The sequence below is a fragment of the Schistocerca cancellata genome, chromosome 10 (assembly GCF_023864275.1).
Source record: "Schistocerca cancellata isolate TAMUIC-IGC-003103 chromosome 10, iqSchCanc2.1, whole genome shotgun sequence".
Taxonomy (NCBI): domain Eukaryota; kingdom Metazoa; phylum Arthropoda; class Insecta; order Orthoptera; family Acrididae; genus Schistocerca; species Schistocerca cancellata.
Window position 1 is genome coordinate 215,259,733 of NC_064635.1, and position 23,480 is coordinate 215,283,212.

General features: G+C 46.2%; 1 protein-coding gene across 1 annotated transcript in view; it reads left to right on the forward strand.

Annotated features, from left to right (window-relative positions):
* LOC126106464 (cytochrome P450 4C1-like) overlaps window positions 1–23,480 on the forward strand; it is a 191,635-nt gene that overhangs the window by 149,290 nt on the left and 18,865 nt on the right. Inside the window, exon 6 of the mRNA XM_049912748.1 lies at window positions 12,320–12,520. Coding sequence (XP_049768705.1) covers window positions 12,320–12,520 — 201 coding nt within the window. The remainder of the gene's footprint in view (window positions 1–12,319; window positions 12,521–23,480) is intronic.

The window sequence follows — 23,480 nt, forward strand, 5'->3', positions numbered from 1 at the left end:
GCCACACAGCTGGTCTGATATTCCGTAGGCTCTTACTTTGTTTATCAGGCGACAGTGCGGAACTGTATCCAACGCCTTCCGGAAGTCAAGAAAAATAGCATCTACCTGGGAGCCTGTATCTAATATTTTCTGGGTCTCATGAACAAATAAAGCGAGTTGGGTCTCACACGATCGCTGTTTCCGGAATCCATGTTGATTCCTACATAGTAGATTCTGGGTTACCAAAAACGACATGATACTCGAGCAAAAAACATGTTCTAAAATTCTACAACAGATCGACGTCAGAGATATAGGTCTATAGTTTTGCGCATCTGCTCGACGACCCTTCTTGAAGACTGGGACTACCTGTGCTCTTTTCCAATCATTTGGAACCTTCCGTTCCTCTAGAGACTTGCGGTACACGGCTGTTAGAAGGGGGGCAAGTTCTTTCGCGTACTCTGTGTAGAATCGAATTGGTATCCCGTCAGGTCCAGTGGACTTTCCTCTGTTGAGTGATTCCAGTTGCTTTTCTATTCCTTGGACACTTATTTCGATGTCAGCCATTTTTTCGTTTGTGCGAGGATTTAGTGAAGGAACTGCAGTGCGGTCTTCCTCTGTGAAACAGCTTTGGAAAAAGGTGTTTAGTATTTCAGCTTTACGCGTGTCATCCTCTGTTTCAATGCCTTCATCATCCCGGAGTGTCTGGATATGCTGTTTCGATCCACTTACTGATTTAACGTAAGACCAGAACTTCCTAGGATTTTCTGTCAAGTCGGTACATAGAATTTTACCTTCGAATTCACTGAACGCTTCACGCATAGCCCTCCTTACGCTAACTTTGACATCGTTTAGCTTCTGTTTGTCTGAGAGGTTTTGGCTGCGTTTAAACTTGGAGTGAAGCTCTCTTTGCTTTCGCAGTAGTTTCCTAACTTTGTTGTTGTACCCCGGTGGGCTTTTCCCGTCCCTCGCAGTTTTACTCGGCACGTACCTGTCTAAAACGCATTTTACGATTGCCTTGAACTTTTTCCATAAACACTCAACATTGTCAGTGTCGGAACAGAAATTTTCGTTTTGATCTGTTAGGTAGTCTGAAATCTGCCTTCTATTACTCTTGCTAAACAGATAAACCTTCCTCCCTTTTTTTATATTCCTATTTCCTTCCATATTCAGGGATGCTGCAACAGCCTTATGATCACTGATTCCTTGTCTGCACATACAGAGTCGAAAAGTTCGGGTCTGTTTGTTATCAGTAGGTCCAAGATGTTATCTCCACGAGTAGGTTCTCTGTTTAATTGCTCGAGGTAATTTTCGGATAGTGCACTCAGTATAACGTCACTCGATGCTCTGTCCCTACCACCCGTCCTAAACATCTGAGTGTCCCAGTCTATATCTGGCAAATTGAAATCACCACCTAAGACTATAACATGCTGAGAAAATTTATGTGAAATGTATTCCAAATTTTCTCTCAGTTGTTCTGCCACTAATGCTGCTAAGTCGGGAGGTCGGTAAAAGGAGCCAATTATTAACCTAGCTCGGTTGTTGAGTGTAACCTCCACCCATAATAATTCACAGGAACTATCCACTTCTACTTCACTACAAGATAAACTACTACTAACAGCGACGAACACTCCACCACCGGTTGCATGCAATCTATCCTTTCTAAACACCGTCTGTACCTTTTTAAAAATTTCGGCAGAATTTATCTCTGGCTTCAGCCAGCTTTCTGTACCTATAACGATTTCAGCTTCGGTGCTTTCTATCAGCGCTTGAAGTTCCGGTGCTTTACCAACGCAGCTTCGACAGTTTACAATTACAATACCGATTGCTGCTTGGTCCCCGTATGTCCTGACTTTGCCCCGCACCCGTTGAGGCTGTTGCCCTTTCTGTACTTGCCCGAGGCCATCTAACCTAAAAAACCACCCAGCCCACGCCACACAACCCCTGCTACCCGTGTAGCCGCTTGTTGCGTGTAGTGGACTCCTGGCCTATCCAGCGGAACCCGAAACCGCACGTTCCTACGTGAAGAAGTTCGTTTAGATCCTAACCACGTTCTCGGAATCCATTTTTCGATCACGAATAGTGTCGTTTATATTAAAATGACAAACACCGAGGTGTGTGAAGATGTTATTCGCCGCCATGCCAATGGATGGATCAAATACGCTGATGGTCACGTTGGAACTGTAACACTTGAACTCGCAGAGTACGGTCAACGCCCGATTAGGGTGTTTGAACTACCTATTGAAGTGCCGAAGGACGGGCGAGCCATTGTCATGTACGACGGCCAACCCGGAACATGTGCGGGTTGTGGACAAGAAGGCCACGTCAGATCCGCCTGCATGCGACGCCGCCTGATCCAGACGCCGGTCGGAGAGGAAGCGTCCCCAGCGGTGATCGCTCAGATCCCTGTCACATATGCCAAGGTTGCCCAGGAAGTAGCAAATCTACACAGGCTGCTCCGTTGACGTCGTCTGATCAGGTAGATGCAACCGCTGCTGAGATTCCTTCTGAGGTGCCACAGACGCCAGATCCTGACCTGCCGAATTTTCGCAGCACTGTGACTGAAAATACTACTGAGATGGACGTTGATCCGGGAGTGGTACCTACTTCTGCTTTCCTTCAGACTGGTCCGGAGTCAGACGAAAGCCACCCGCAATCAGACTCTGAACGACATGTTCGAAAACAAGGGTCGACACCAGAGAGAAAGAAACGTAGCCGTACACCCCCTGATGAATCCATTCTACGGATGGATACCAGGGATGCAGACCCGAAGATGGACGGCAAACCGCTCTTTGATGACCAAAAGTCTGATGCGAACGACCCGCCACAGGCGACCACTGGCAACGAACACCCCTCCTTACTGGCGCCGTCGCCCCCACAGGTCGACGTTGAAGAGAGCCTATCCGCTGAGCCGAAAACTACGTCTCCTCTCCACGTGGATGATGTGCACAGCCGATGCCCTACCGCAGAATCAGTCTCCTGGGCAGACGACGTGGAGATCGAAGGGACTGGGGTGGACGGTGCTGATGATGGGGCGCCCCCATCGGTTGCGCCCGCGCCCGCAAACTCTCCACAATAGCAGCCTCTTCAGCGGACCGGCTCCTGAAGAAGGAGCCCCACCTGTACCTGTGGGACTCCAACACCAGCATTATCGTGTCGCAACGATTAACCTCGCGACCATTCGTGCGCCCCACAAACTAGCGCTGCTCCGCGATATGATTTATGATGCGGACATAGATATTGCGCTTTTTCAGGAAGTGCATGTCGCCGATTTTTCACCACCTCATGGCTTCACGGCGCATCTTTCTCCCGCATCTGACATCGGTAGTGGTGTTGCCATCATCTTACGAGAAGGTCTTCCTGCCGAAGATGTCCTACACCTCCCCAACGGCAGAGGAATGGCCCTTACTCTCTTTGGTGTACGCATCGTCAACATTTATGCGCCGTCGGGCTCCAGCTACCGTCGTGAACGCAATGCCTTCTTCGCGAATGAAGTTACACCCCTTTTCATGGGACCACACGATGGCTGGGTCATGGGTGGAGACTTCAACTGCACCCAGCGACCTCAGGATCAATTGCCGCGTCACTCACCATGCGCAGCTCTGGAAACAGTCGTCACGCGACTGCAATTTGTCGACACGTGGAGACATGTTCACGGTGATCTTTTGGGCTTTACGCACTACACTGCGCACTCCTCTAGCCGACTGGATCGCATCTACATCTCGCGATCCCTAATTCAACACACTCGACAGGCTGAAATGTGGCCTGTTGCTTTCTCAGATAATGAGGCTTACTTCTGTGATGTTGTTCTCACAAGACAGGCAGTATGGCACGGACGTGGTTTATGGAAACTGAACACGGCACTTCTTAATTCACTTGACTGTCGACTTCTAATAGAAGACACTTGGATCACATGTAATAGACGCCGTCCCACGTATCCGTCTACCATATCCTGGTGGATCCAGTGTGCAAAACCTGCTCTTCGAAAAACTTTGATCCGGTATGGCAAAGATGTTGTCGCCTGGAGGAAGAGAACTATGGACTTTTACTACAGGATCCTACGAGAATGCTCCACGATGCCAGTATCCCCTGAAAGCCATACAAGGATGCGATGGCATCTGGAAGGAGCGATAGTACGATCTCGTACTGCTGATCGCATGCCTCATATACATCCGTCGATGTACCATATCATCCAAGAACGCCAAAATCGACGCCGAAAATTGATTCACGTCCTAACAGACCGAGAAGGGCGTCGCTACGTAACCCAATCTGCAATAGGGAATGTGCTTCACGCCCACTACAGCAGCTCTACGCCGCCATTCCACATTCCCCAGAGTTGATCGAGGAAGTCTCGCAGCTCAACTTCGGTGGTATCCCAGGAGATGCGACGATTGACTAGATGTCAGAGGTGACTGATGATGAAGTCCGTGATGCGATCCGGGCAGGAACCATCAATCGCTCCCCAGGACTCGACGGTCTTCCCCTCGAATTTTATCGCACCTTCCGTGATTTGTTAGAGTCCACTTTCACCTCCATCTGTCGGGAACTGATGTCTCCGGAAGTACCTGTGCCGGACGCTTTCATGGAAGGAATTACTATTCCTGTACATAAACCGCACGGTGGCAACAATATCAGTGATTATCGACCCCTCACCCTCCTTAACAGTGATACGGAAATCTTCACCTGCCTTTTGGCGGCACGACTTGAAAACTTTGCCCGATATGTTGTGTCGCCAGACCAAGCATCTTTGGGAGGGGATAATAATATCCGCACGGCTTTATGCCGCTACAGGGATATGATCGCCGTTACCCAGGCGCAACGCCTCTCTGGGGCACTTGCGTCTTTGGACTTTAGTCAAGCTTTTGATAGGGTTGACCATTCGTTCCTTACGGCCGTTCTCCACCATATGGGTTTCCCAGTCGCCGTTATCACGGCAGTGATGCGCCTTCTGCGGGGTGCCTCGTCCAGGATTATGTACAATGGCAGACTCACTCCTCCGATAAAAATAGATCGATCCGTACGTCAAGGTTGCCCTCTATCAGCGATTTTGTACGTCTTTTCCTTTGAATCCTTGCTTTGTGGACTAAGACAACGTTTGGTAGGGTTGTCCATAGATCGCTACCGATTCTGTTGGACGGCCTATGCTGACGATGCAGTCATCTTAGTGCTCAGAGCCATCTGTTTACGTAATGCCGACGAGGTTCGAGCTGTTTTGACGTGGGTAGCGACTTATGGTGAGGCGTCAGGTAGCTCTTTGAACGTACGTAAGACACAAGTTATGTTCATTGGCACGGAACTTCCCGTGGAGTGCGTTACACCTCTCACCACCGTTGATACCATTCGCTGTTTGGGAATAGATTTTTCATCTCTGGCGTTCAGCCACCATCAACTGCCGACGCCTCCTTTTAATGATCAGAGCAGGTCTTATGGAGCATCGCTTTCGATCCCTAGATATTCTCCAACGAGCTAGATATGTCAATATATATATCGCATCCCGAGTTCCCCTTGTAGCACAAGTTCTACCTTTCCCGCTTACTGTGGCACGTCGCATGTTGGCAGCGATGGCATCTTTCGTCAGCTCTGGGCTGTTGTTCAAAGTTAACTATGCAACCCTTACTCTTCCCCGTGAACGAGGTGGGATCGGTCTGTTTCACGTGCCGGATAGAGCTCGCGCCCTATTTGTCAGCTCCCAGATGACGGTATGGACGCGTTGCCCAACGAGCCTCACTGGTCTCCTCCTGTAGGCATATTCGCCGGTCTCACTGTCAGCCCCAGTGATGATCTCGGATGTTCCGGCCCAGTTCCATTATATACGATACTTCTTTCTTGAACTCAGTTATCTACGCCCCACCTTACCAAGACAGGTTTTACTCAAGACAAAGGCAGTATACAATGTCCTCCAATTAGGTCGTCCACCTAACCCGATTGAACAAAAGTTCCCCCAGGTTGACTGGCGTCATGTGTGGCGCGCCGTGTTCGCCTGTTACCTTGACACGAATGTTCAGTCTGTCTGGTACCTAACTATCAATGGTACGCAAATCAACCAATTTCGCCTTCATCGTATCCACCTCGCCCAATCACCTCTATGTTCCACGTGTGGAGTGCCAGACAATGATGAACATCGGTTTGTTTGCGGGCCGGCGGCGGAGGTTTGGCACTTGACTCGTCGTATTGTGACTTTTCTAACGCGGAACATTCCGGATCGGATTACTCCCCTTTCATTATTATTCCCGGAACGTGACTATTTTCCTCGGACAAAGACCGATGCTGTGAACTGGATTCGCAGATGTGCCATTCACTACCTATTTGGACTAACTGTAGACTCTGTACTCGATTTTTTGACATACCTCAATGATCGTCATTATGTCGTTGTCCGTCACCCAAAATACAGACAATTTTTATCGAACTTCCTTGGGAGTGCTTTCCACGACCCGCCTCGCAGCTGGAATGTGTTAAGGCAAGAGAGAAGAAGGTTTCCTGTTTGAAGCAATGAACATTTCTGAACAACTGAACGGAACACATCAATTTCGAGAAGACGTGACGCAACATATCACCAGCGGGGCGCAGAAGGCCTCTGATCAATTACACAACAAAAGTAAAAAAAAAAAAAAAAAATTCAGAAACAGGAAGATTTTGTTTTGTTTGTAAGGATAGCCCTAACCTTGAATTCCCATATTTCCCCTGGTATATAGGCAGCTCTCTGGGGTAGGTTTAGTCAGGAGCCAACGCCTGAAGTGGACCAGATTTTTTTGTTATAGGATGAAAAGTGGCGGTGGCACTTAGGTTTTTTTTAGTTCCATTTTATTAAGGGGCTTTCTAAAAATTAAAGAAAAAAGAAAAAGAAAAAAAATTAAAAAAAAACAAAAAAGAAGAAAAATAAAAAAATAATGAAAAAAAGAGAAAAAATTGGTAGAGCACTTGCCCGCGAAAGGCAAAGGTCCCAAGTTCGAGTCTCGGTCCGGCACACAGTTTTAATCTGCCAGGAAGTTTCATATCAGCACACACTCCGCTGCAGAGTAAAAAATCTCATTCTATTAGTGGGCTATTCGGCACAGCGCCACCGCCGGGACTTGCCCCTGCAGCTCTGGGCAAGAACCGGCTAGCCAGCTGGGTGGAAGTTATCTCTGTACCCATCGCTTGCGAGAACCTTAAGCCGGAGATGCCCATTCGTTCCGGTCCCTCTATTGAACTTAAAAAAAAGAATACGTCGCAGGTATTCCGATTTCTCCACTTGGCACTTCACTTTCTAGCGTCCACAGCTCCGCCCACTATCTCCAAATGACAATGCGTAAACGCAAATAGCAATAGTCGAATAAAAATAAAAAAAAGACGATCGATAAATAAACCCACAGCAACAGTAATACCACCATTCGAAACAGAAACGCTATGAAGCTATTCACAACCCTAATATGTTGTTAAGACGGTTCTATTAGATATTTTCATACTTTGAACTCTACTTATAAATCAGAAAATCTTTAAAAAAAGTGTTGTTAGTAAAATTGAAAAACATTTATCGAACTCTATGTTTTTTTAGGTTTGATATTTGACGGTTTGGCAACGTATCCACGACATCATGACTAACCCAAAAGATTGTCACGATTTTTGTCAGCAGAGGGAGCTGGGCTGACTTTTTCTTCTTTCGTGAATGCAGGTGGTGCCACTATAGCGACTGTACATGCGTTTCTGGCTCAATAGATGCAGCAAAGCTGCGTCATCTGTCACAGAAAGGCCTCTCCTTTGCCCGCAGAGTGCTCCAGTATTTCAGATGAAGAGCCTTCTTTTGTGTCACGATTTCTTGTGAGCGTCTGTGGAGGGTTAATTCTGAAGAGTCTCAGTCACTGGGCGCACACTTGGACTGTTCCAACTGATAGCAAAGTGCGTGTTGTCGAGTTGTGATGCGCCAGTCTGCACGAATAATGGCATCTGCCGGTTTCACCGTGTCGCACACATGCTGAAAAAGAACATCAAATTTGAAGCACGCAAATTAACTTTTGCTATATATGGCATTCTTGGTGCGTAAGTTCGTGGCGTTTTTGTTTTGCATGTTGGTATTCGGGTTGCTATCGGTTAGTTTACCGAATATAATTTTTTATTTGTGGTTGCTGTTTAATTGTCTTTCTGTCATTTGGAGATAGTGAGTGGGACTGTGGACGCTAAAAAATGGAGTGGCATGAGGAGAAAGGGCAGTATTTGCGACATAGTCTTCTGTTTGAGTTCAGTGGAGGGATGGCAGAAAGAATGTACGCCGCTTTTGGGGATAACGCCACTGGACAGAGTACGGCAGGAAGATGGGTTTCTCGTTTTGAGCAGGATCGTTTTGATATTACTGACCCTCCACGTTCAGGAAGACTTCCATAGTTTGATGAATACTGTTTAAACGTGTCAGTCCACAATGACCCAGTTCAGTTATGAAACGTCCCCTTAGAAAAATTTATGAATTACTGTGCTGATAAACCTCTTACATTATTTGCTTTTCAAACAGCTGAGCAAAACAGAACGTACTCAGACATTACTCTCTTTACATATTCTGATCAGCACTAAACTGACACACAATATTTTTAGCGCAACGCTATCTGACTTTTAATAATCCCTACAAAAGAATGGCCCTGACTAACATTAACCTAGACGGTTCACGAATCACTTACCTCACAAAAATCTTCGTTACTCGAGCTACTGCAACACAGCGAGCGCCAATACTGCCAGCTAAATAAAAGATTATAACTACTCAGACACTAACTACTGATAGGCATAGTTAGCAAATGAAAGATTTTGATAGAGAACAAACAATGTATTTACCTTAATAGTGTTCAAAAGTCATAATATATATATATATATATATATATATATATATATATATATATATATCAGTTCATGACATCAAATCGTACAAATTTACTGTCTCTGATGGACACACGTCCAGATCATCCGCTCTCAAAACTCCTGCTGGCGGCTCACCTCCAACTGCGCAACGCTACGCGCTGTTAACAGGCTCTGAGCACTATGGGACTTAACATCTGAGGTCATCAGTCCCCTAGAACTTAGAACTACTTAAACCTAACTAACCTAAGGACAACACACAACACCCAGCCATCACGAGGCAGAGAAAATCCCTGACCCCGCCGGGAATCGAACCCGGGAACCCGGGCGTGGGAAGCGAGAACGCTACCGCACGCGCTGTTAACACCCAGCTGCCCAACACTACAATGGCAAATATTGCAGCGATACCGACCAGCCTCAGACTGCACACAGCACAGTCAGTGATTTTCATACACAGCGCTACGTGGCGTTACCAACATAAAAACCTAAACAGCCTGCTTACGCGGTGTACTCGAGAGCCGGCAGCTGTGACGGACTCTGACCGTGCCGCCACTGTGCGACATTTGCATGCACAGGCGGAGGTTCAGAACTCCAGTGTATGTGTACTGCGCGTTTTAAGCCAAAATCACCAAAATCAGCGGGAAGCTATGTGTGCATCTCTCCCTGCTCGTCATCAACTGTCTCGTGAACAACACAGACCTCTCCTAGCAGCCGGTGCCGTCACTGGAGACGGGACAGGGAAGAGACAGGAATGACTGGGCCCGGACAAAGCCGCAGCTCCCCGATCTGCCCCCCCCCCCCCCCCACACACACACACACCGAGACATTGTGCTAGACTGACAGAAAACACTATACAGGAGCTGGGGTGGAATGTCACTCTGTAACCACCGTATTCATCTGATCTTGCGGTCTCAGAATTTCAGCTTTTCAGCTCTCTGTCGGACAACCTCCAAGGACCTGGCTTTCCCGGATGAAACTGTGCTCCGAACATGTCTCGACGACTCCTTCGCCTCAAAACCATGTGATTTCTACAGTCGCAGAATAGAAAAGTTACCCCCGCATCTACACACTGTTTTAAATAGTGAAGGAGAATATACTGGGTGATCAAGAAGTCAGTATAAATTTGAAAACTGAATAAATCACGGAATAATGTAGATAGAGAGGTACAAATTGGCACACATGCTTCTGGAATGACATGGGGTTTTATTAGAACAAAAAAAAAAAAAAAAAAAAAAAAAATACAAAAGTTCAAAAAATGTCTGGCAGATGGCGCTTCATCTGATCAGAATAGCAATAATTACCATAACAAAGTAAGACAAAGCAAAGATGATGTTCTTTACAGGAAATGCTCAATATGTCCACCATCATTCCTCAACAATAGCTATAGTCGAGAAATAATGTTGTGAACAACACTGTAAAGCAGCTATGGTCAGGCATTGGCGTCGGATGTTGTCTTTCAGCATCCCTAGATATGTCGGTCGATCACGATACACTTGCGACTTCAGGTAACCCCAAAGCCAATAATCGCACGGACTGAGGTCTGGGGACCTGGGAGGCCAAGCATGACGAAAGTGGCAGCTGAGCACACTATCATCACCAAACGACGCGCGCATGAGATCTTTCACGCGTCTAGCAATATGGTGCGGAGCGCCATCCTACATAAACATCGTACGTTCCAGCAGGTGTTTATCAGCCAGGCTGGGGATGATGCGATTCTGTAACATATCAGCGTACCTCTCACCCGTCACGGTAGCAGTTACAAAACCAGAATCACGCATTTCTTCGAAGAAAAAAGGCCCGATAACGGTAGATCTGGTAAATCCCACCAATACCGTGACTTTCTGGTCGTGCAATGGATTTTCCACGACAGTTCTAGGATTTTCGGTAGCCCAAATTCTGCAGTTGTGGGCGTTGACACACCCTCGGAGCGTGAAATGATCTTCGTCGGTCCACAACACGTTACTCAACCAACCGTCATCTTCCGCCATCTTTTGAAACGCTCACAACGCAAATGCCCTCCGCTTCACTAAATCGCCAGGTAACAGTTCATGAAGCCGATGGATTTTGCACGGATAGCATCGGAGCGTACGCCTAAGTCCTAACCAAACAGTAGTGTATGAAATGCCGGTGCGACGTGCGACTGCACGAGCGCTGACTTCCCCGTGCGTAGACGAACCCGCTACAGCCTCCATTTCTTCCTGAAGTGTCTCAGCAGCATTACGCCGTGTGCTCGGTCGGCCACTACGGGGTCTATCGTCTAAACAACCCGTGGCTTCGAACTTCGAAATCATTCTCGCCACAGCTGCATTTGTCAACGGACCTTTACCCGTTCGAATCCCCTTCCTATGGCGATAGGATCGTAATGCTGAACTAGCTCATTCCCCATTCTGATAATACAGCTTGACTAAAAGCGCCTTTTCAGGTAACGTTAACATGCTGCTACTGCTGGCGCATCTGATTCTCTCTCTCATTACAGCTCCTTTTATACACGATTGTCATGCGCAGTCACTGACGTTTTGCTGTCCAGTGCCATCTGTCGGACATTTTGTGAACTTTGTTTTTTTTTTTTTATTCTAATAAAACCGCATGTCATTCCAAGCATGTGCGTCAATTTTTACCTCTCTATCTACATTATTCCGTGGTTTATTAAGTTTTCAAATTTATACTGACTTTTTGATCACACGGTATTATTGATGACTGAAGTATCTGTTGTGTTTGTTAAACTTATGGAGAAACGCTACGAGCTTATGGACCAACCCGATATGTTAACAGCTGTAAAGAAATTTCGGGGTTATTTATTGCTCAACATTCGTACAATAGCAGTTCCAAACTCTTAGTTGTCAAATAAACGCGGAACATCTGATTTATTGCTATTCTTCAGTTTCTCCTGGCGTATTTGTTAGTCTAACAGTCCACGGGTGTACACCTTGGAAGAACCTAGCCGAGAAGACCGCAGAAACACTCGACTGATGTATCTCAACTAGTCAGGAGTCGCAGGGCACTGTTTGTCCAAGAACCGTGCGATCGACTACAAACGTAGCGGGATCTCGGCACAGACTTGCAAGTACCGGGATAAAGTACCATAGAAATCCGCACAAGGGACGATCTCGTGAACCGAGATTCCACCTATAATTTTAGGAATGCCTGGGAAGCAGCACTGAGTTTAGTTAAGAAGATCCTCGGCAAGCTAAACGATCTGGCGAGCGGGGCGGACAGAGAACTTAGACGAACGTCGGCACAGACGCCGACGCTGTCGCCTCCGCGACGCACCGCGAGCGGCTGAGGGCGACGGAGGGGGCGCTGGGGTCGCCGGCGTATTTGACGACGGCGCCAAAGTGTCGTGCCCGTCGGACACTACGAACCGGCAGTACACCCGTCGACTGTTCCGTCGTCCGATTTATTTTGCAGTATTCTTCCGTTCATCTGCACGCGAAGGTTTCGGCTAATAGTGTGTTCCGGATTTGCCTCACTTACGATCATTTCTCGATGTGGGCCTACAAGCTGACCTAATTGAAATGGCCCACAGCTGGTGAACCTGCTGATAGCGGGCACGGAGACGACCGCCGTGACCGTCAGCTACGCGCTGGCCCTGCTGGCGCTGCACCCCGAGTGGCAGGACGCGGCCCGCCGCGAGCTGAGGGACGTCTTCGGCGACGGCGAGGACCACCTGCGGGCGCCCAGCCTCGCAGACCTGGGCCAACTCCGGGTGGTGGAGAGCATCGTCAAGGTGAGCCGCCGTCCACTGCCAACTGACACAGTGGGGCCCCGTATTCTGTACGCACTGGCGGCTGGGCTACCGGCCAGTACACTTTACAAATAATAAATGTTTCAGTCTACAATGGCTTTTTTATTATTATTTTTATTTTGCCAACTTGCTACCAGTTTCTGTAAAATGAGTCATCCTCGGGCCATCCCCTAGCACACGGTCATCCCACTCGCTTCCCCAGTAGATGCATCAAATACTGCTGTACAGTGCTGTGACAAAATTGATGACATATGGATAAGCACACCTACAAACAACTGTAGTACCAGGTACACGCGACCGAAACTGACAGACTAAATACGCAATGGTACACTCCTGGAAATTGAAATAAGAACACCGTGAATTCATTGTCCCAGGAAGGGGAAACTTTATTGACACATTCCTGGGGTCAGATACATCACATGATCACACTGACAGAACCACAGGCACATAGACACAGGCAACAGAACATGCACAATGTCGGCACTAGTACAGTGTATATCCACCTTTCGCAGCAATGCAGGCTGCTATTCTCCCATGGAGACGATCGTAGAGATGCTGGGTGTAGTCCTGTGGAACGGCTTGCCATGCCATTTCCACCTGGCGCCTCAGTTGGACCAGCGTTCGTGCTGGACGTGCAGACCGCGTGAGACGACGCTTCATCCAGTCCCAAACATGCTCAATGGGGGACAGATCCGGAGATCTTGCTGGCCAGGGTAGTTGCCTTACACCTTCTAGAGCACGTTGGGTGGCACGGGATACATGCGGACGTGCATTGTCCTGTTGGAACAGCAAGTTCCCTTGCCGGTCTAGGAATGGTAGAACGATGGGTTCGATGACGGTTTGGATGTACCGTGCACTATTCAGTGTCCCCTCGACGATCACCAGTGGTGTACGGCCAGTGTAGGAATCGCTCCCCACACCATGATGCCGGGTGTTGGCCCTGTGTGCCTCGGTCGTATGCAGTCCTGATTGTGGCGCTCACCTGCACGGCGCCAAACACGCATACGACCATCATTGGCACCGAGGCAGAAGCGACTCTTATCGCTGAAGACGACACGTCTCCATTAGTCCCTCCATTCACGCCTGTCGCGACACCACTGGACGCGGGCTGCACGATGTTGGGGCGTGAGCGGAAGACGGCCTAACGGTGTGCGGGACCGTAGCCCAACTTTATGGAGACGGTTGCGAATGGTCCTCGCCGATACCCCAGGAGCAACAGTGTCCCTAATTTGCTGGGAAGTGGCGGTGCGGTCCCCTACGGCACTGCGTAGGATCCTACGGTCTTGGCGTGCATCCGTGCGTCGCTGCGGTCCGGTCCCAGGTCGACGGGCACGTGCACCTTCCGCCGACCACTGGCGACAACATCGATGTACTGTGGAGACCTCACGCCCCACGTGTTGAGCAATTCGGCGGTACGTCCACCCGGCCTCCCGCATGCCCACTATACGCCCTCGCTCAAAGTCCGTCAACTGCACATACGGTTCACGTCCACGCTGTCGCGGCATGCTACCAGTGTTAAAGACTGCGATGGAGCTCCGTATGCCACGGCAAACTGGCTGACACTGACGGCGGCGGTGCACAAATGCTGCGCAGCTAGCGCCATTCGACGGCCAACACCGCGGTTCCTGGTGTGTCCGCTGTGCCGTGCGTGTGATCATTGCTTGTACAGCCCTCTCGCAGTGTCCGGAGCAAGTATGGTGGGTCTGACACACCGGTGTCAATGTGTTCTTTTTTCCATTTCCAGGAGTGTAGTTGGAGTCAGATGCACAGGACATTCCATTTCGGGAGTCGTTAACGAATTCAATATTCTGAGTCCAAGTGTCGAGAACGTGCTGAGAATACCTAATTTCAGGCATTACCTCTCACCACAGACAAAGGGCTGCCCGACAGCCTTCACTTAAACGACCGAGAGCAGCGAGGTTTGCACAGAGTCGTCAGCGCTAACACATGAGCAACACTGCGCAAAATTACAGCAAAACTCAGTGTGGGGCGTTCGATGGACGTGTCCGCTGGGACAGCCTGCCGAAAGGTGGCGCCGGCGGGCTGTGGCAGCGGACGACTGCCTTTACCAGCAGCACGTCACAGCCTGCAACGCCTCCACTGGGCCCGTGGCTATATCGGTCGGACCACAGACTACGGGGAAACAGTGGCCTTGTGAGATGAGTGCAGATTTCAGTTGATAAGATCTGACGGGGTAGAATTCGAGTGTGGCGGTAATCCCACGAAGTAATGGACCCAGGTTATCGATATGGCACTGTGAAAGAAGGTGGTGGGTCGTTAAGGCGCTCCGGAACGCCCTATACTTGCAATGTTAAAATAACGCTCATAAATTACATCTTTCCTCACAAAGTATTTGAGGTAGGAAGTTGAACTTTTTACAGATTATTTATTGGAATATGGGCTACAACTTAACACAGGGATTTTACAAAATTTTAGTTCAGTTATTAAAGATGATTTTTTTTCAATTGTAATGAAAATTCACAACATTTTTTTGCAATTTTTTATTTATATATTCAAAAATATACAGTTTTTTGGAAAAAGGCTGTGTTAAATTATGCAGAAGGTACTGTGTAACATTTACTGAAAGTTTGAAACAAATATGTTTGGAAGATCCTTAGAAAACAAGTAATTAGTATGAGAAAATAAAAGTTTTGGGAATCGAGCGACAAAGATTGGATTAACTTTTTAGTGCATTCCAGGTCCATAGGATGGATTATCTTCATCCTCTGCAAACTCCTCCTCCAGCTTCCTCTTGTTCCTCCTCCTGTTTACTCTTGCTTGTATTTCTAGACTCTTTACAGCCCTGTCTGCAGCCCGAAGGCGTTCCTTGTCTAAAGCAAGCATCGCTCGTACCATGTTAGAACCTATCTTCATTCCCATATTTCTAAATACCTTGCACCTTACAATGTTGCCAACATTGAAAGTCGCAACAGCATCATACACACCAAAGTGAAGTGTTTCTATTCCACCAAATACTGTCTTGGGGATTCTCCACCATATAACACTATTTACACTTTCATTGGGGTTTTGAGTTTTTCCGTGAATACACTTTTTCAACAGTTCAGGTGCTGCTGAGTCTCTCAAAATAGGTTAGCCACAACACATACTTTATCTCACATCACTAAAATGTACCTGATGAACACGGACGTTAATAATAACACCATTTGACAGCAGTTTAACAGCGCCACAGTGGGTCACGCCCATGTAGAACACATTTCAAAAAACATTTAAAAATAGTTGTAGTCTTCGGAATTGAATAAATTATATATCTATTAAAAGGTAATAGTCTGCAGATTCAGGAAACGCAAAAAAAGTAAAAATTAACTTTTCATGATTTTGAGCCTTTCCGGAGCCCCTTAACGGTGCCGACTGTGTTTACATGGAATGGACTGGCTCCACTCGCCCAGCCGAATCGATAATTGGCTGCAAACGGTTATGTTTGGCTACCCGTTCCCAAACAAGAGAATGCGCAATATCACCAGGTCACAGTTCTTCACAACCGGTTCGAAGAACGTCCTGAGCAATACAAGTGAATGATTTGGTCACCCAGATCGCCTGACATGGATCCCATCGAACATTTATATAATCGAGAGATAAATTCGTGCACAAAATACCGCATCGGCAACACCTTCGCAATTATGGGCAGCATGGCTCGTTATTTCTGCAGGGGACTTCCGATAAACTTTTGAGTTCGTGCCACAAGTCGAGTTGCTCCACTACACTGGGCGAAATGTGGTCCGACACGATATTATGAGTCATCGTACGGCTTTTGTTCTCCTCCGTGTACATATTTGGAAAGTAATCGTGACGACTGCATGCCAGGGGATGCCCTGAGGAGATACTGTGTAAGCAGACCAGTATCCAATTAAAACTGCGGCCGCGCGGGGTTAGCCGAGCGGTCTTGGGCGCTGCAGTCATGGATTGTGCGGCTGGTCCCGACGGAGCTTCGAGTCCTCCCTCGGGCTTGGATGTGTGTGTGTTTGTCCTTAGGATAATTTAGGTTAAGTGGTGTGTAAGCTTAGGGACTGATGACCTTAGCAGTTAAGTCCCATAAGATTTCACACACATTTTTAAAACTGCGACCACGGGCTAAAACCGATATTACTTGTGTAGTAGGACCTGTTTAGATTTTAGTTGCGGTCTTGCTGTTGGATAGCGTAGCACCAGCAAGTTAAAATGTCTGTTGGTATCTGCTGTGTCCGACAATTGCATACAGCAGGCAAACTGCAAGGCTGACACCGACAGTCCACACGACCAGCCTGTCACCTTCGTGTGTGGGCAGCAGCTTGCGAGAATTCTTCCAGTTTTCTACCTTCCTCCCGGCACATTTTATGTGTTCATTTCACTTTAAATCCCTCTATACGCATGCTTCCAAATATTTAGTAAAATAGGCTGCATCCAATGAGCGTTCAGAAACGCCAGAATACCGGATTTTTCTTCTTATCCGTGTCCAATGCCTCATGTTTGCTTTGCGTTGGTAGTCTGCTGAAATCTTTGCACAGAGAGTCGGCCCTCTGCAGATATCCCTGCTGTCCGCTACAGTTTCCCAGCTCTGTACAGAACAGCATAATCCACAATGTCATAGGGCTTCCAACACTACCTACAAAATCGTTTATATGTGTTGCGAACGCCGGCCGAAGTGGCCGTGCGGTTAAAGGCGCTGCAGTCTGTAACCGCAAGACCGCTACGGTCGCAGGTTCGAATCCTGCCTCGGGCATGGATGTTTGTGATGTCCTTAGGTTAGTTAGGTTTAACTAGTTCTAAGTTCTAGGGAAGCTTTTGACAATGTTGACTGGAATACTCTCTTTCAGATTCTAAAGGTAGCAGGGGTAAAATACAGGGAGCGAAAGGCTATTTACAGTTTGTACAGAAACCAGATGGCAGTTATAAGAGTCGAGGGACATGAAAGGGAAGCAGTGGTTGGGAAGGGAGTAAGACAGGGTTGTAGCCTCTCCCCGATGTTATTCAATCTGTGTATTGAGCAAGCAGTAAAGGAAAGAAAAGAAAAGTTCGGAGTAGGCATTAAAATCCATGGAGAAGAAATTAAAACTTTGAGGTTCGCCGATGACATTGTAATTCTGTCAGAGACAGCAGAGGACTTGGAAGAGCAGTTGAACGGAATGGATGGTGTCTTGAAGGGAGGATATAAGATGAACATCAACAAAAGCAAAATGAGGATAATGGAATGTAGTCGAATTAACTCGGGTGATGTTGAGGGTATTAGATTAGGAAATGAGACACTTAAAGTAGTAAAGGAGTTCTGCTATTTGGGGAGCAAAATAACTGATGATGGTCGAAGTAGAGAGGATATAAAATGTAGACTGGAAATGGCAAGGAAAGCGTTTCTGAAGAAGCGAAATTTGTTAACATCGAGTATAGATTTAAGTGTCAGGAAGTCATTTCTGAAAGTATTTGTATGGAGTGTAGCCATGTATGGAAGTGAAACATGGACGGTAAATAGTTTGGACAAGAAGAGAATAGAAGCTTTCGAAATGTGGTGCTACAGAAGAATGCTGAAGATTAGATGGGTAGATCACATAACTAATGAGGAAGTATTGAATAGGATTGGGGAGAAGAGAAATTTGTGGCACAATTTGACCAGAACGGTACCAGTTCTATAATGCTGTCTTGTGGTACGCCCGAAGTTTCTTTCATGTCTCTAGATTTCTCTCTGTAAAGAATAAAACACTGTATTCTCTTTGCTAGGAACTCTTCAGATCGTGGGAAAGAGGGCCTGATAATCAGTACAATCGTATTTTGTTCATTAAGCAATGGCCCCCAACAGTACCACAACCTTCTGGAAGTTTGAAGTACATGGCGTAACCTGAGCCACAGTATCTACTGCCTTCTGACTCTCATGTACGTTGAAATATCCTAGTACTATATAACAGTGCATCAAAATCTGTAGTGACAATTAACGTTATTTCTGGCAACATTTTACGGAATTTTGACAGAAAATATAAATTTTAATAAAGTGAAATGAATCATATTCTTTATTCAAAGAATGTAAGTGACGATAACCTATCTTTGCACGGGAAAGTAACAGAGATCGGAAGCCAAACTTGTAGCTCGATGAGCAGAAAATTACAACATGGGGAGTACTGTATCTATGGAGACTACAGGCCACAGATCAAGTTTCCACCACTAGGCGGCGCTATACTCACAGTACTGCTGGGCGCTGCAGCTGCTGGCAGTGGTGGGAAATTGAGAATTCCAAAATGGTGACAGCCCATCTTTTCTGTCACATCACAAATCAAACTCTCATTACCAGTCACGTAACACACCACATCCTTCCCCTCCTCCTATCATATTCCTCTCCCAGCTAATACCAGCATACTATTAAAGTGAAACAGGCAATCAGAGTGAAGCGGGCATTACAGTAGAATCACGCGAGGGCCAACAAGCAGGCATCTTGGCTGTTCTCAAAAGTTTCTGCACGACCTGAATTTTTGTATCATGTTCAAAAGCGTTTATAAAAAAAACTGCATAAACGATATATCTTGCAGTAATTCCTCATCTAAAATAGACCAGCATACACACACACACACACACACACACACACACACACACACACACCATTTGCTGACTCAGCTGTTGAACAGTTCTGAATACGTACAGTATTTACACATCTATCTCAGCATGATCATCATAATCAGTAAGTTTCAGCTCTCTGATTTATAAGCCACAGTAAATGTCCTCTCTCTCTCTCTTTCCATCTCTTTGTAATCCCTAGTTTAATGAGGCAGCGCCCGCATCTCGTGGTCGTGCAGTAGCGTTCTCGCTTCCCACACCCGGGGTCCCGGGTTCGATTCCCGGCGGGGTCACGAATTTTCTCTGCCTCGTGATGGCTGGGTGTTGTGTGCTGTCCTTAGGTTAGTTAGGTTTAAGTAGTTCTAAGTTCTAGGGGACTGATGACCAAAGATGTTAAGTCCCATAGTGCTCAGAGCCAATGAGGCAGCAACATTATAATACATTACAGAGGGATTGAAAGGAGCACAGGTTTTCCCACTAGCTGACAACCCTAATAGCTGACTCGCACTGCACTGTGTGAGCAAGCCTTGACTTGATAAGTCTCAACTTGCTGACTGTACTCTCATTTAGGAACACTGGCAGTCCACACAGGTCGAGTCATGAAAGAGGAGTGCAGTATTGCCAATTCAAAGCGACAGTTGTCATACATGCAAAGAGAGGCTTTGTATTTGAAGAAGTGTGTGGTCTGTGATCATGTCTCTCTCTCTCTCGCTTATAGAGAATTCCTAGCTTACTGTACATGGAGGCTTACGACTATCGTCAGCGACGACAGCTCACAACAATTGCAATAAAAATTCAGTAAATAACTTGCTGCAGTGAAATTTAATACTTGCACTGGCTGTGACATTCCCAGCAGGGCACTCGAGACACTACTGAACACTCATTGGCTATCAGGAAATGTGTGACGTCAGGTGTACAGAATAAGCTTAATCTTAAACAGTGACATTCGTGACTCCAGATATAATCACTCTTGCTTGTTGGACCAACTCACAACTTCCCAAAACAAGCCTGAACTTGCTTAGTTGACATCACGATTAGACTTGCTGACATCTGCATATGTACACTGATGCAGTCTTCCAGTTTGTCATATTTCCCGAAACTGGGATACTTGTATATGCAAGGTAATGACAGTCACCTTGTCAACTGACCGTCATTGCCCGACCCAACAGCGACCACGGGGATGATGGCAGCCATTTTGTCAATCGACCATCGTTGCCACCACACAGCAAAATATGGTGGAATTGCAATCACCCAGGATTTGTCTGCAGTGTGACAATGTCACTTGTTGGGAACAGAAATAGTTAGAACTATTCAGAACATTGAGGAACTTATCTGGGTTAGTGGTAGTCAGTTTGTAGAATACTATGTGAGTTCAGAATGCCTATTTGTTTGTGTTAACTATCACTGCCTTTCCTACTTAGCATTATCAGCATAAGGTGACAAATGTTTTGTAGTGGAAGTTAAAATTAATGCTCTAGTGTGGAATCAGTATAATGTTGGGTGACTTTGAAAGTATAGCAACTTCCTTTTCCTACCTATATGAATGTATTGAGAATGTTATTTCACATAGTAATCTGTTCAGTATGCTGTTTCACATAATTTCCACAAGTGTAACAACAGAACATGATATACATTCTGAACCAAAATACGAAGTCAGTACCATACAATGAGGTCACTGATTGACTGACTGGTAGCATGTCTAAGCGTAACACATTCTACCTAAACCGAATGTTGAGAATGAGGCTTTCGTTCAACGTTTAACTTCTTTTGTGTGTCGCCGAGTTTTGTGTGTAGTATGTTAATGAGTCTATTTTCGCTATGTACTGCGTGTTATACTCAAAACTGCCGAGTGGTAATGCTTATAGTTAATGTGATTTGGAACTGTACGTAATGATGAGATGAGATGAAATAGTGATGTGCCTGTTTTGTTGTAGAGTAATTGCAAGTGTTTTTGTATGAGAGAAGTGATGGATGGTATGTATGTGCCTTGGTGTATGTGTATGTTGGGAACGAACCAGTGTGCATCTATAATGATCCTAAATCCTTTGTTTTGAAGCACTTGTAGTTTGTATAGGTCAGTATCAGCAGCCCTGACCCAAACATCACAGCCATATAGTGTAGCAGGAAGTACTAAGCCATTGGTCTTGAGCAATGAGTATAACCGATGAAACCTACCCAAACCCCAATTACATGCATCACTAATATGTAAACTCCAAAGTAGTTTGTGATCAATTTTGGGGCCTAAATATTCTACCGATTCACACCATGGGAGATCTCGCCTACCTACAGAGAGCTGACGATTGGGCAGTCGCCTCCCGGTTGTGAAAATTATGGCGCTGCATTTTTTGCTTTTAATTTTGTTCTTCCAGAAGTTGGATGATTAATTAATTTTGCTAAATGTGCCGCTGCATGCTCATGACGAAGTAACTGGTGATTGGATGACTAGTATAGACAGCTGCACCGTCTGCGGAGAGTGTGATATGACTGTTGACTTGTTTAGTGATAGCTTTAATAATATCCTCCCCCCATGAACCATGGACCTTGCTGTTGGTGGGGAGGCTTGCGTGCCTCAACGATACAGATGGCCGTACCGTAGGTGCAACCACAACGGAGGGGTATCTGTTGAGAGGCCAGACAAACGTGTGGTTCCTGAAGAGGGGCAGCAGCGTTTTCAATAGTTTCAGGGGCAACCGTCTGGATGATTGACTGGTCTGGCCTTGTAACATTAACCAAAACGGCCTTGCTGTTGTGATACTGGGAACGGCTGAAAGCAAGTGGAAACTACAGCCGTAATTTTTCCCGAGGGCATGCAGCTATACTGTATGGTTAAATGATGATGGCATCCTCTTAGGTAAAATATTCCGGAGGTAAAATAGTCCCCCATTCGAATCTCCGGGCGGGGACTACTCAAGAGGACGTCGTTATCAGGAGAAAGAAAACTGGCATTGTACGGATCGGAACGTGGAATGTCAGATCCCTTAATCGGGCAGGTAGGTTAGAAAATTTAAAAAGGGAAATGGATAGGTTAAAGTTAGATATAGTGGGAATTAGTGAAGTTCGGTGGCAGGAGGAACAAGACTTCTGGACAGGTGAATACAGGGTTATAAATACAAAATCAAATAGGGGTAATGCAGGAGTAGGTTTAACAATGAATAAAAAAATAGGAGTGCGAGTAAGCTACTACAAACAGCATAGTGAACGTATTATAGTGGCCAAGATAGACACGAAGCCCATGCCTACCACAGTAGTACAAGTTTATATGCCAACTAGCTCTGCAGACGATGAAGAAATTGAAGAAATGTATGATAAGATAAAAGAAATTATTCAGGTAGTGAAGGGAGACGAAAATTTAATAGCCATGGGTGACTGGAATTCCACAGTAGGAAAAGGGACAGAAGGAAACATAGTAGGTGAATATGGATTGGGGCTAAGAAATGAAAGAGTAAGCCGTCTGTTAGAATTTTGCACAGAGCAAAACTTAATCATATCTAACGCTTGGTTCAAGAATCATGAAAGAAGGTTGTATACATGGAAGAATCCTGGAGACACTGAAAGGTATCAGATAGATTATATAATGGTAAGACAGAGATTTAGGAACCAGGTTTTAAATTGTAGGACATTTCCAGGGGCAGATGTGGACTCTGACCACAATCTATTGGATATGAACTGTAGATTAAATTGCAAAAAGGTGGGAATTTAAGGAAATGGGACCTGGATAAACTGACTAAACCAGAGCTTGTACAGAGTTTCAGGGAGAGCATAAGGGAACAATTGACAGGAATGGGGGAAAGAAATGCAGTAGAAGACGAATGGGTAGCTCTGAGGGATGAAGTAGTGAAGGCAGCAGAGGATCTAGTAGATAAAAAGACGAGGGCTAGTAGAAATCCTTGGGTAACAGAAGAAATATTGAATTTAATTGATGAAAGGAGAAAATATAAAAATGCAGTAAATGAATCAGGCAAAAAAGAATACAACCGTCTCAAAAATGAGATCGACAGGAAGTGCAAAATGGCTAAGCAGGGATGGCTAGAGGACAAATGTAAGGATGTAGAGGCTTATTTCACTAGGGGTAAGATAGATACAGCCTACAGGAAAATTAAAGAGACCTTTGGAGACAAGAGAGCCACTTGTATGAATATCAAGAGCTCAGATGGAAAACCAGTTCTAAGGAAAGAGCGGAAAGCAGAAAGGTGGAAGGAGTATATAGAGGATCTATACAAGGACGATGTACTTGAGGACAATATTATGGAAATGGAATAGGGTGTAGATGAAGATGAAATGGGAGGTACGATACTGTGTGAAGAGTTTGACAGAGCACTGAAAGACGTGAGTCGAAAGTAGGCCCCGGGAGTAGACAACATTCCATTAGAATTACTGACGGCCTTGGGAGAGCCAGTCCTGACAAAACTCT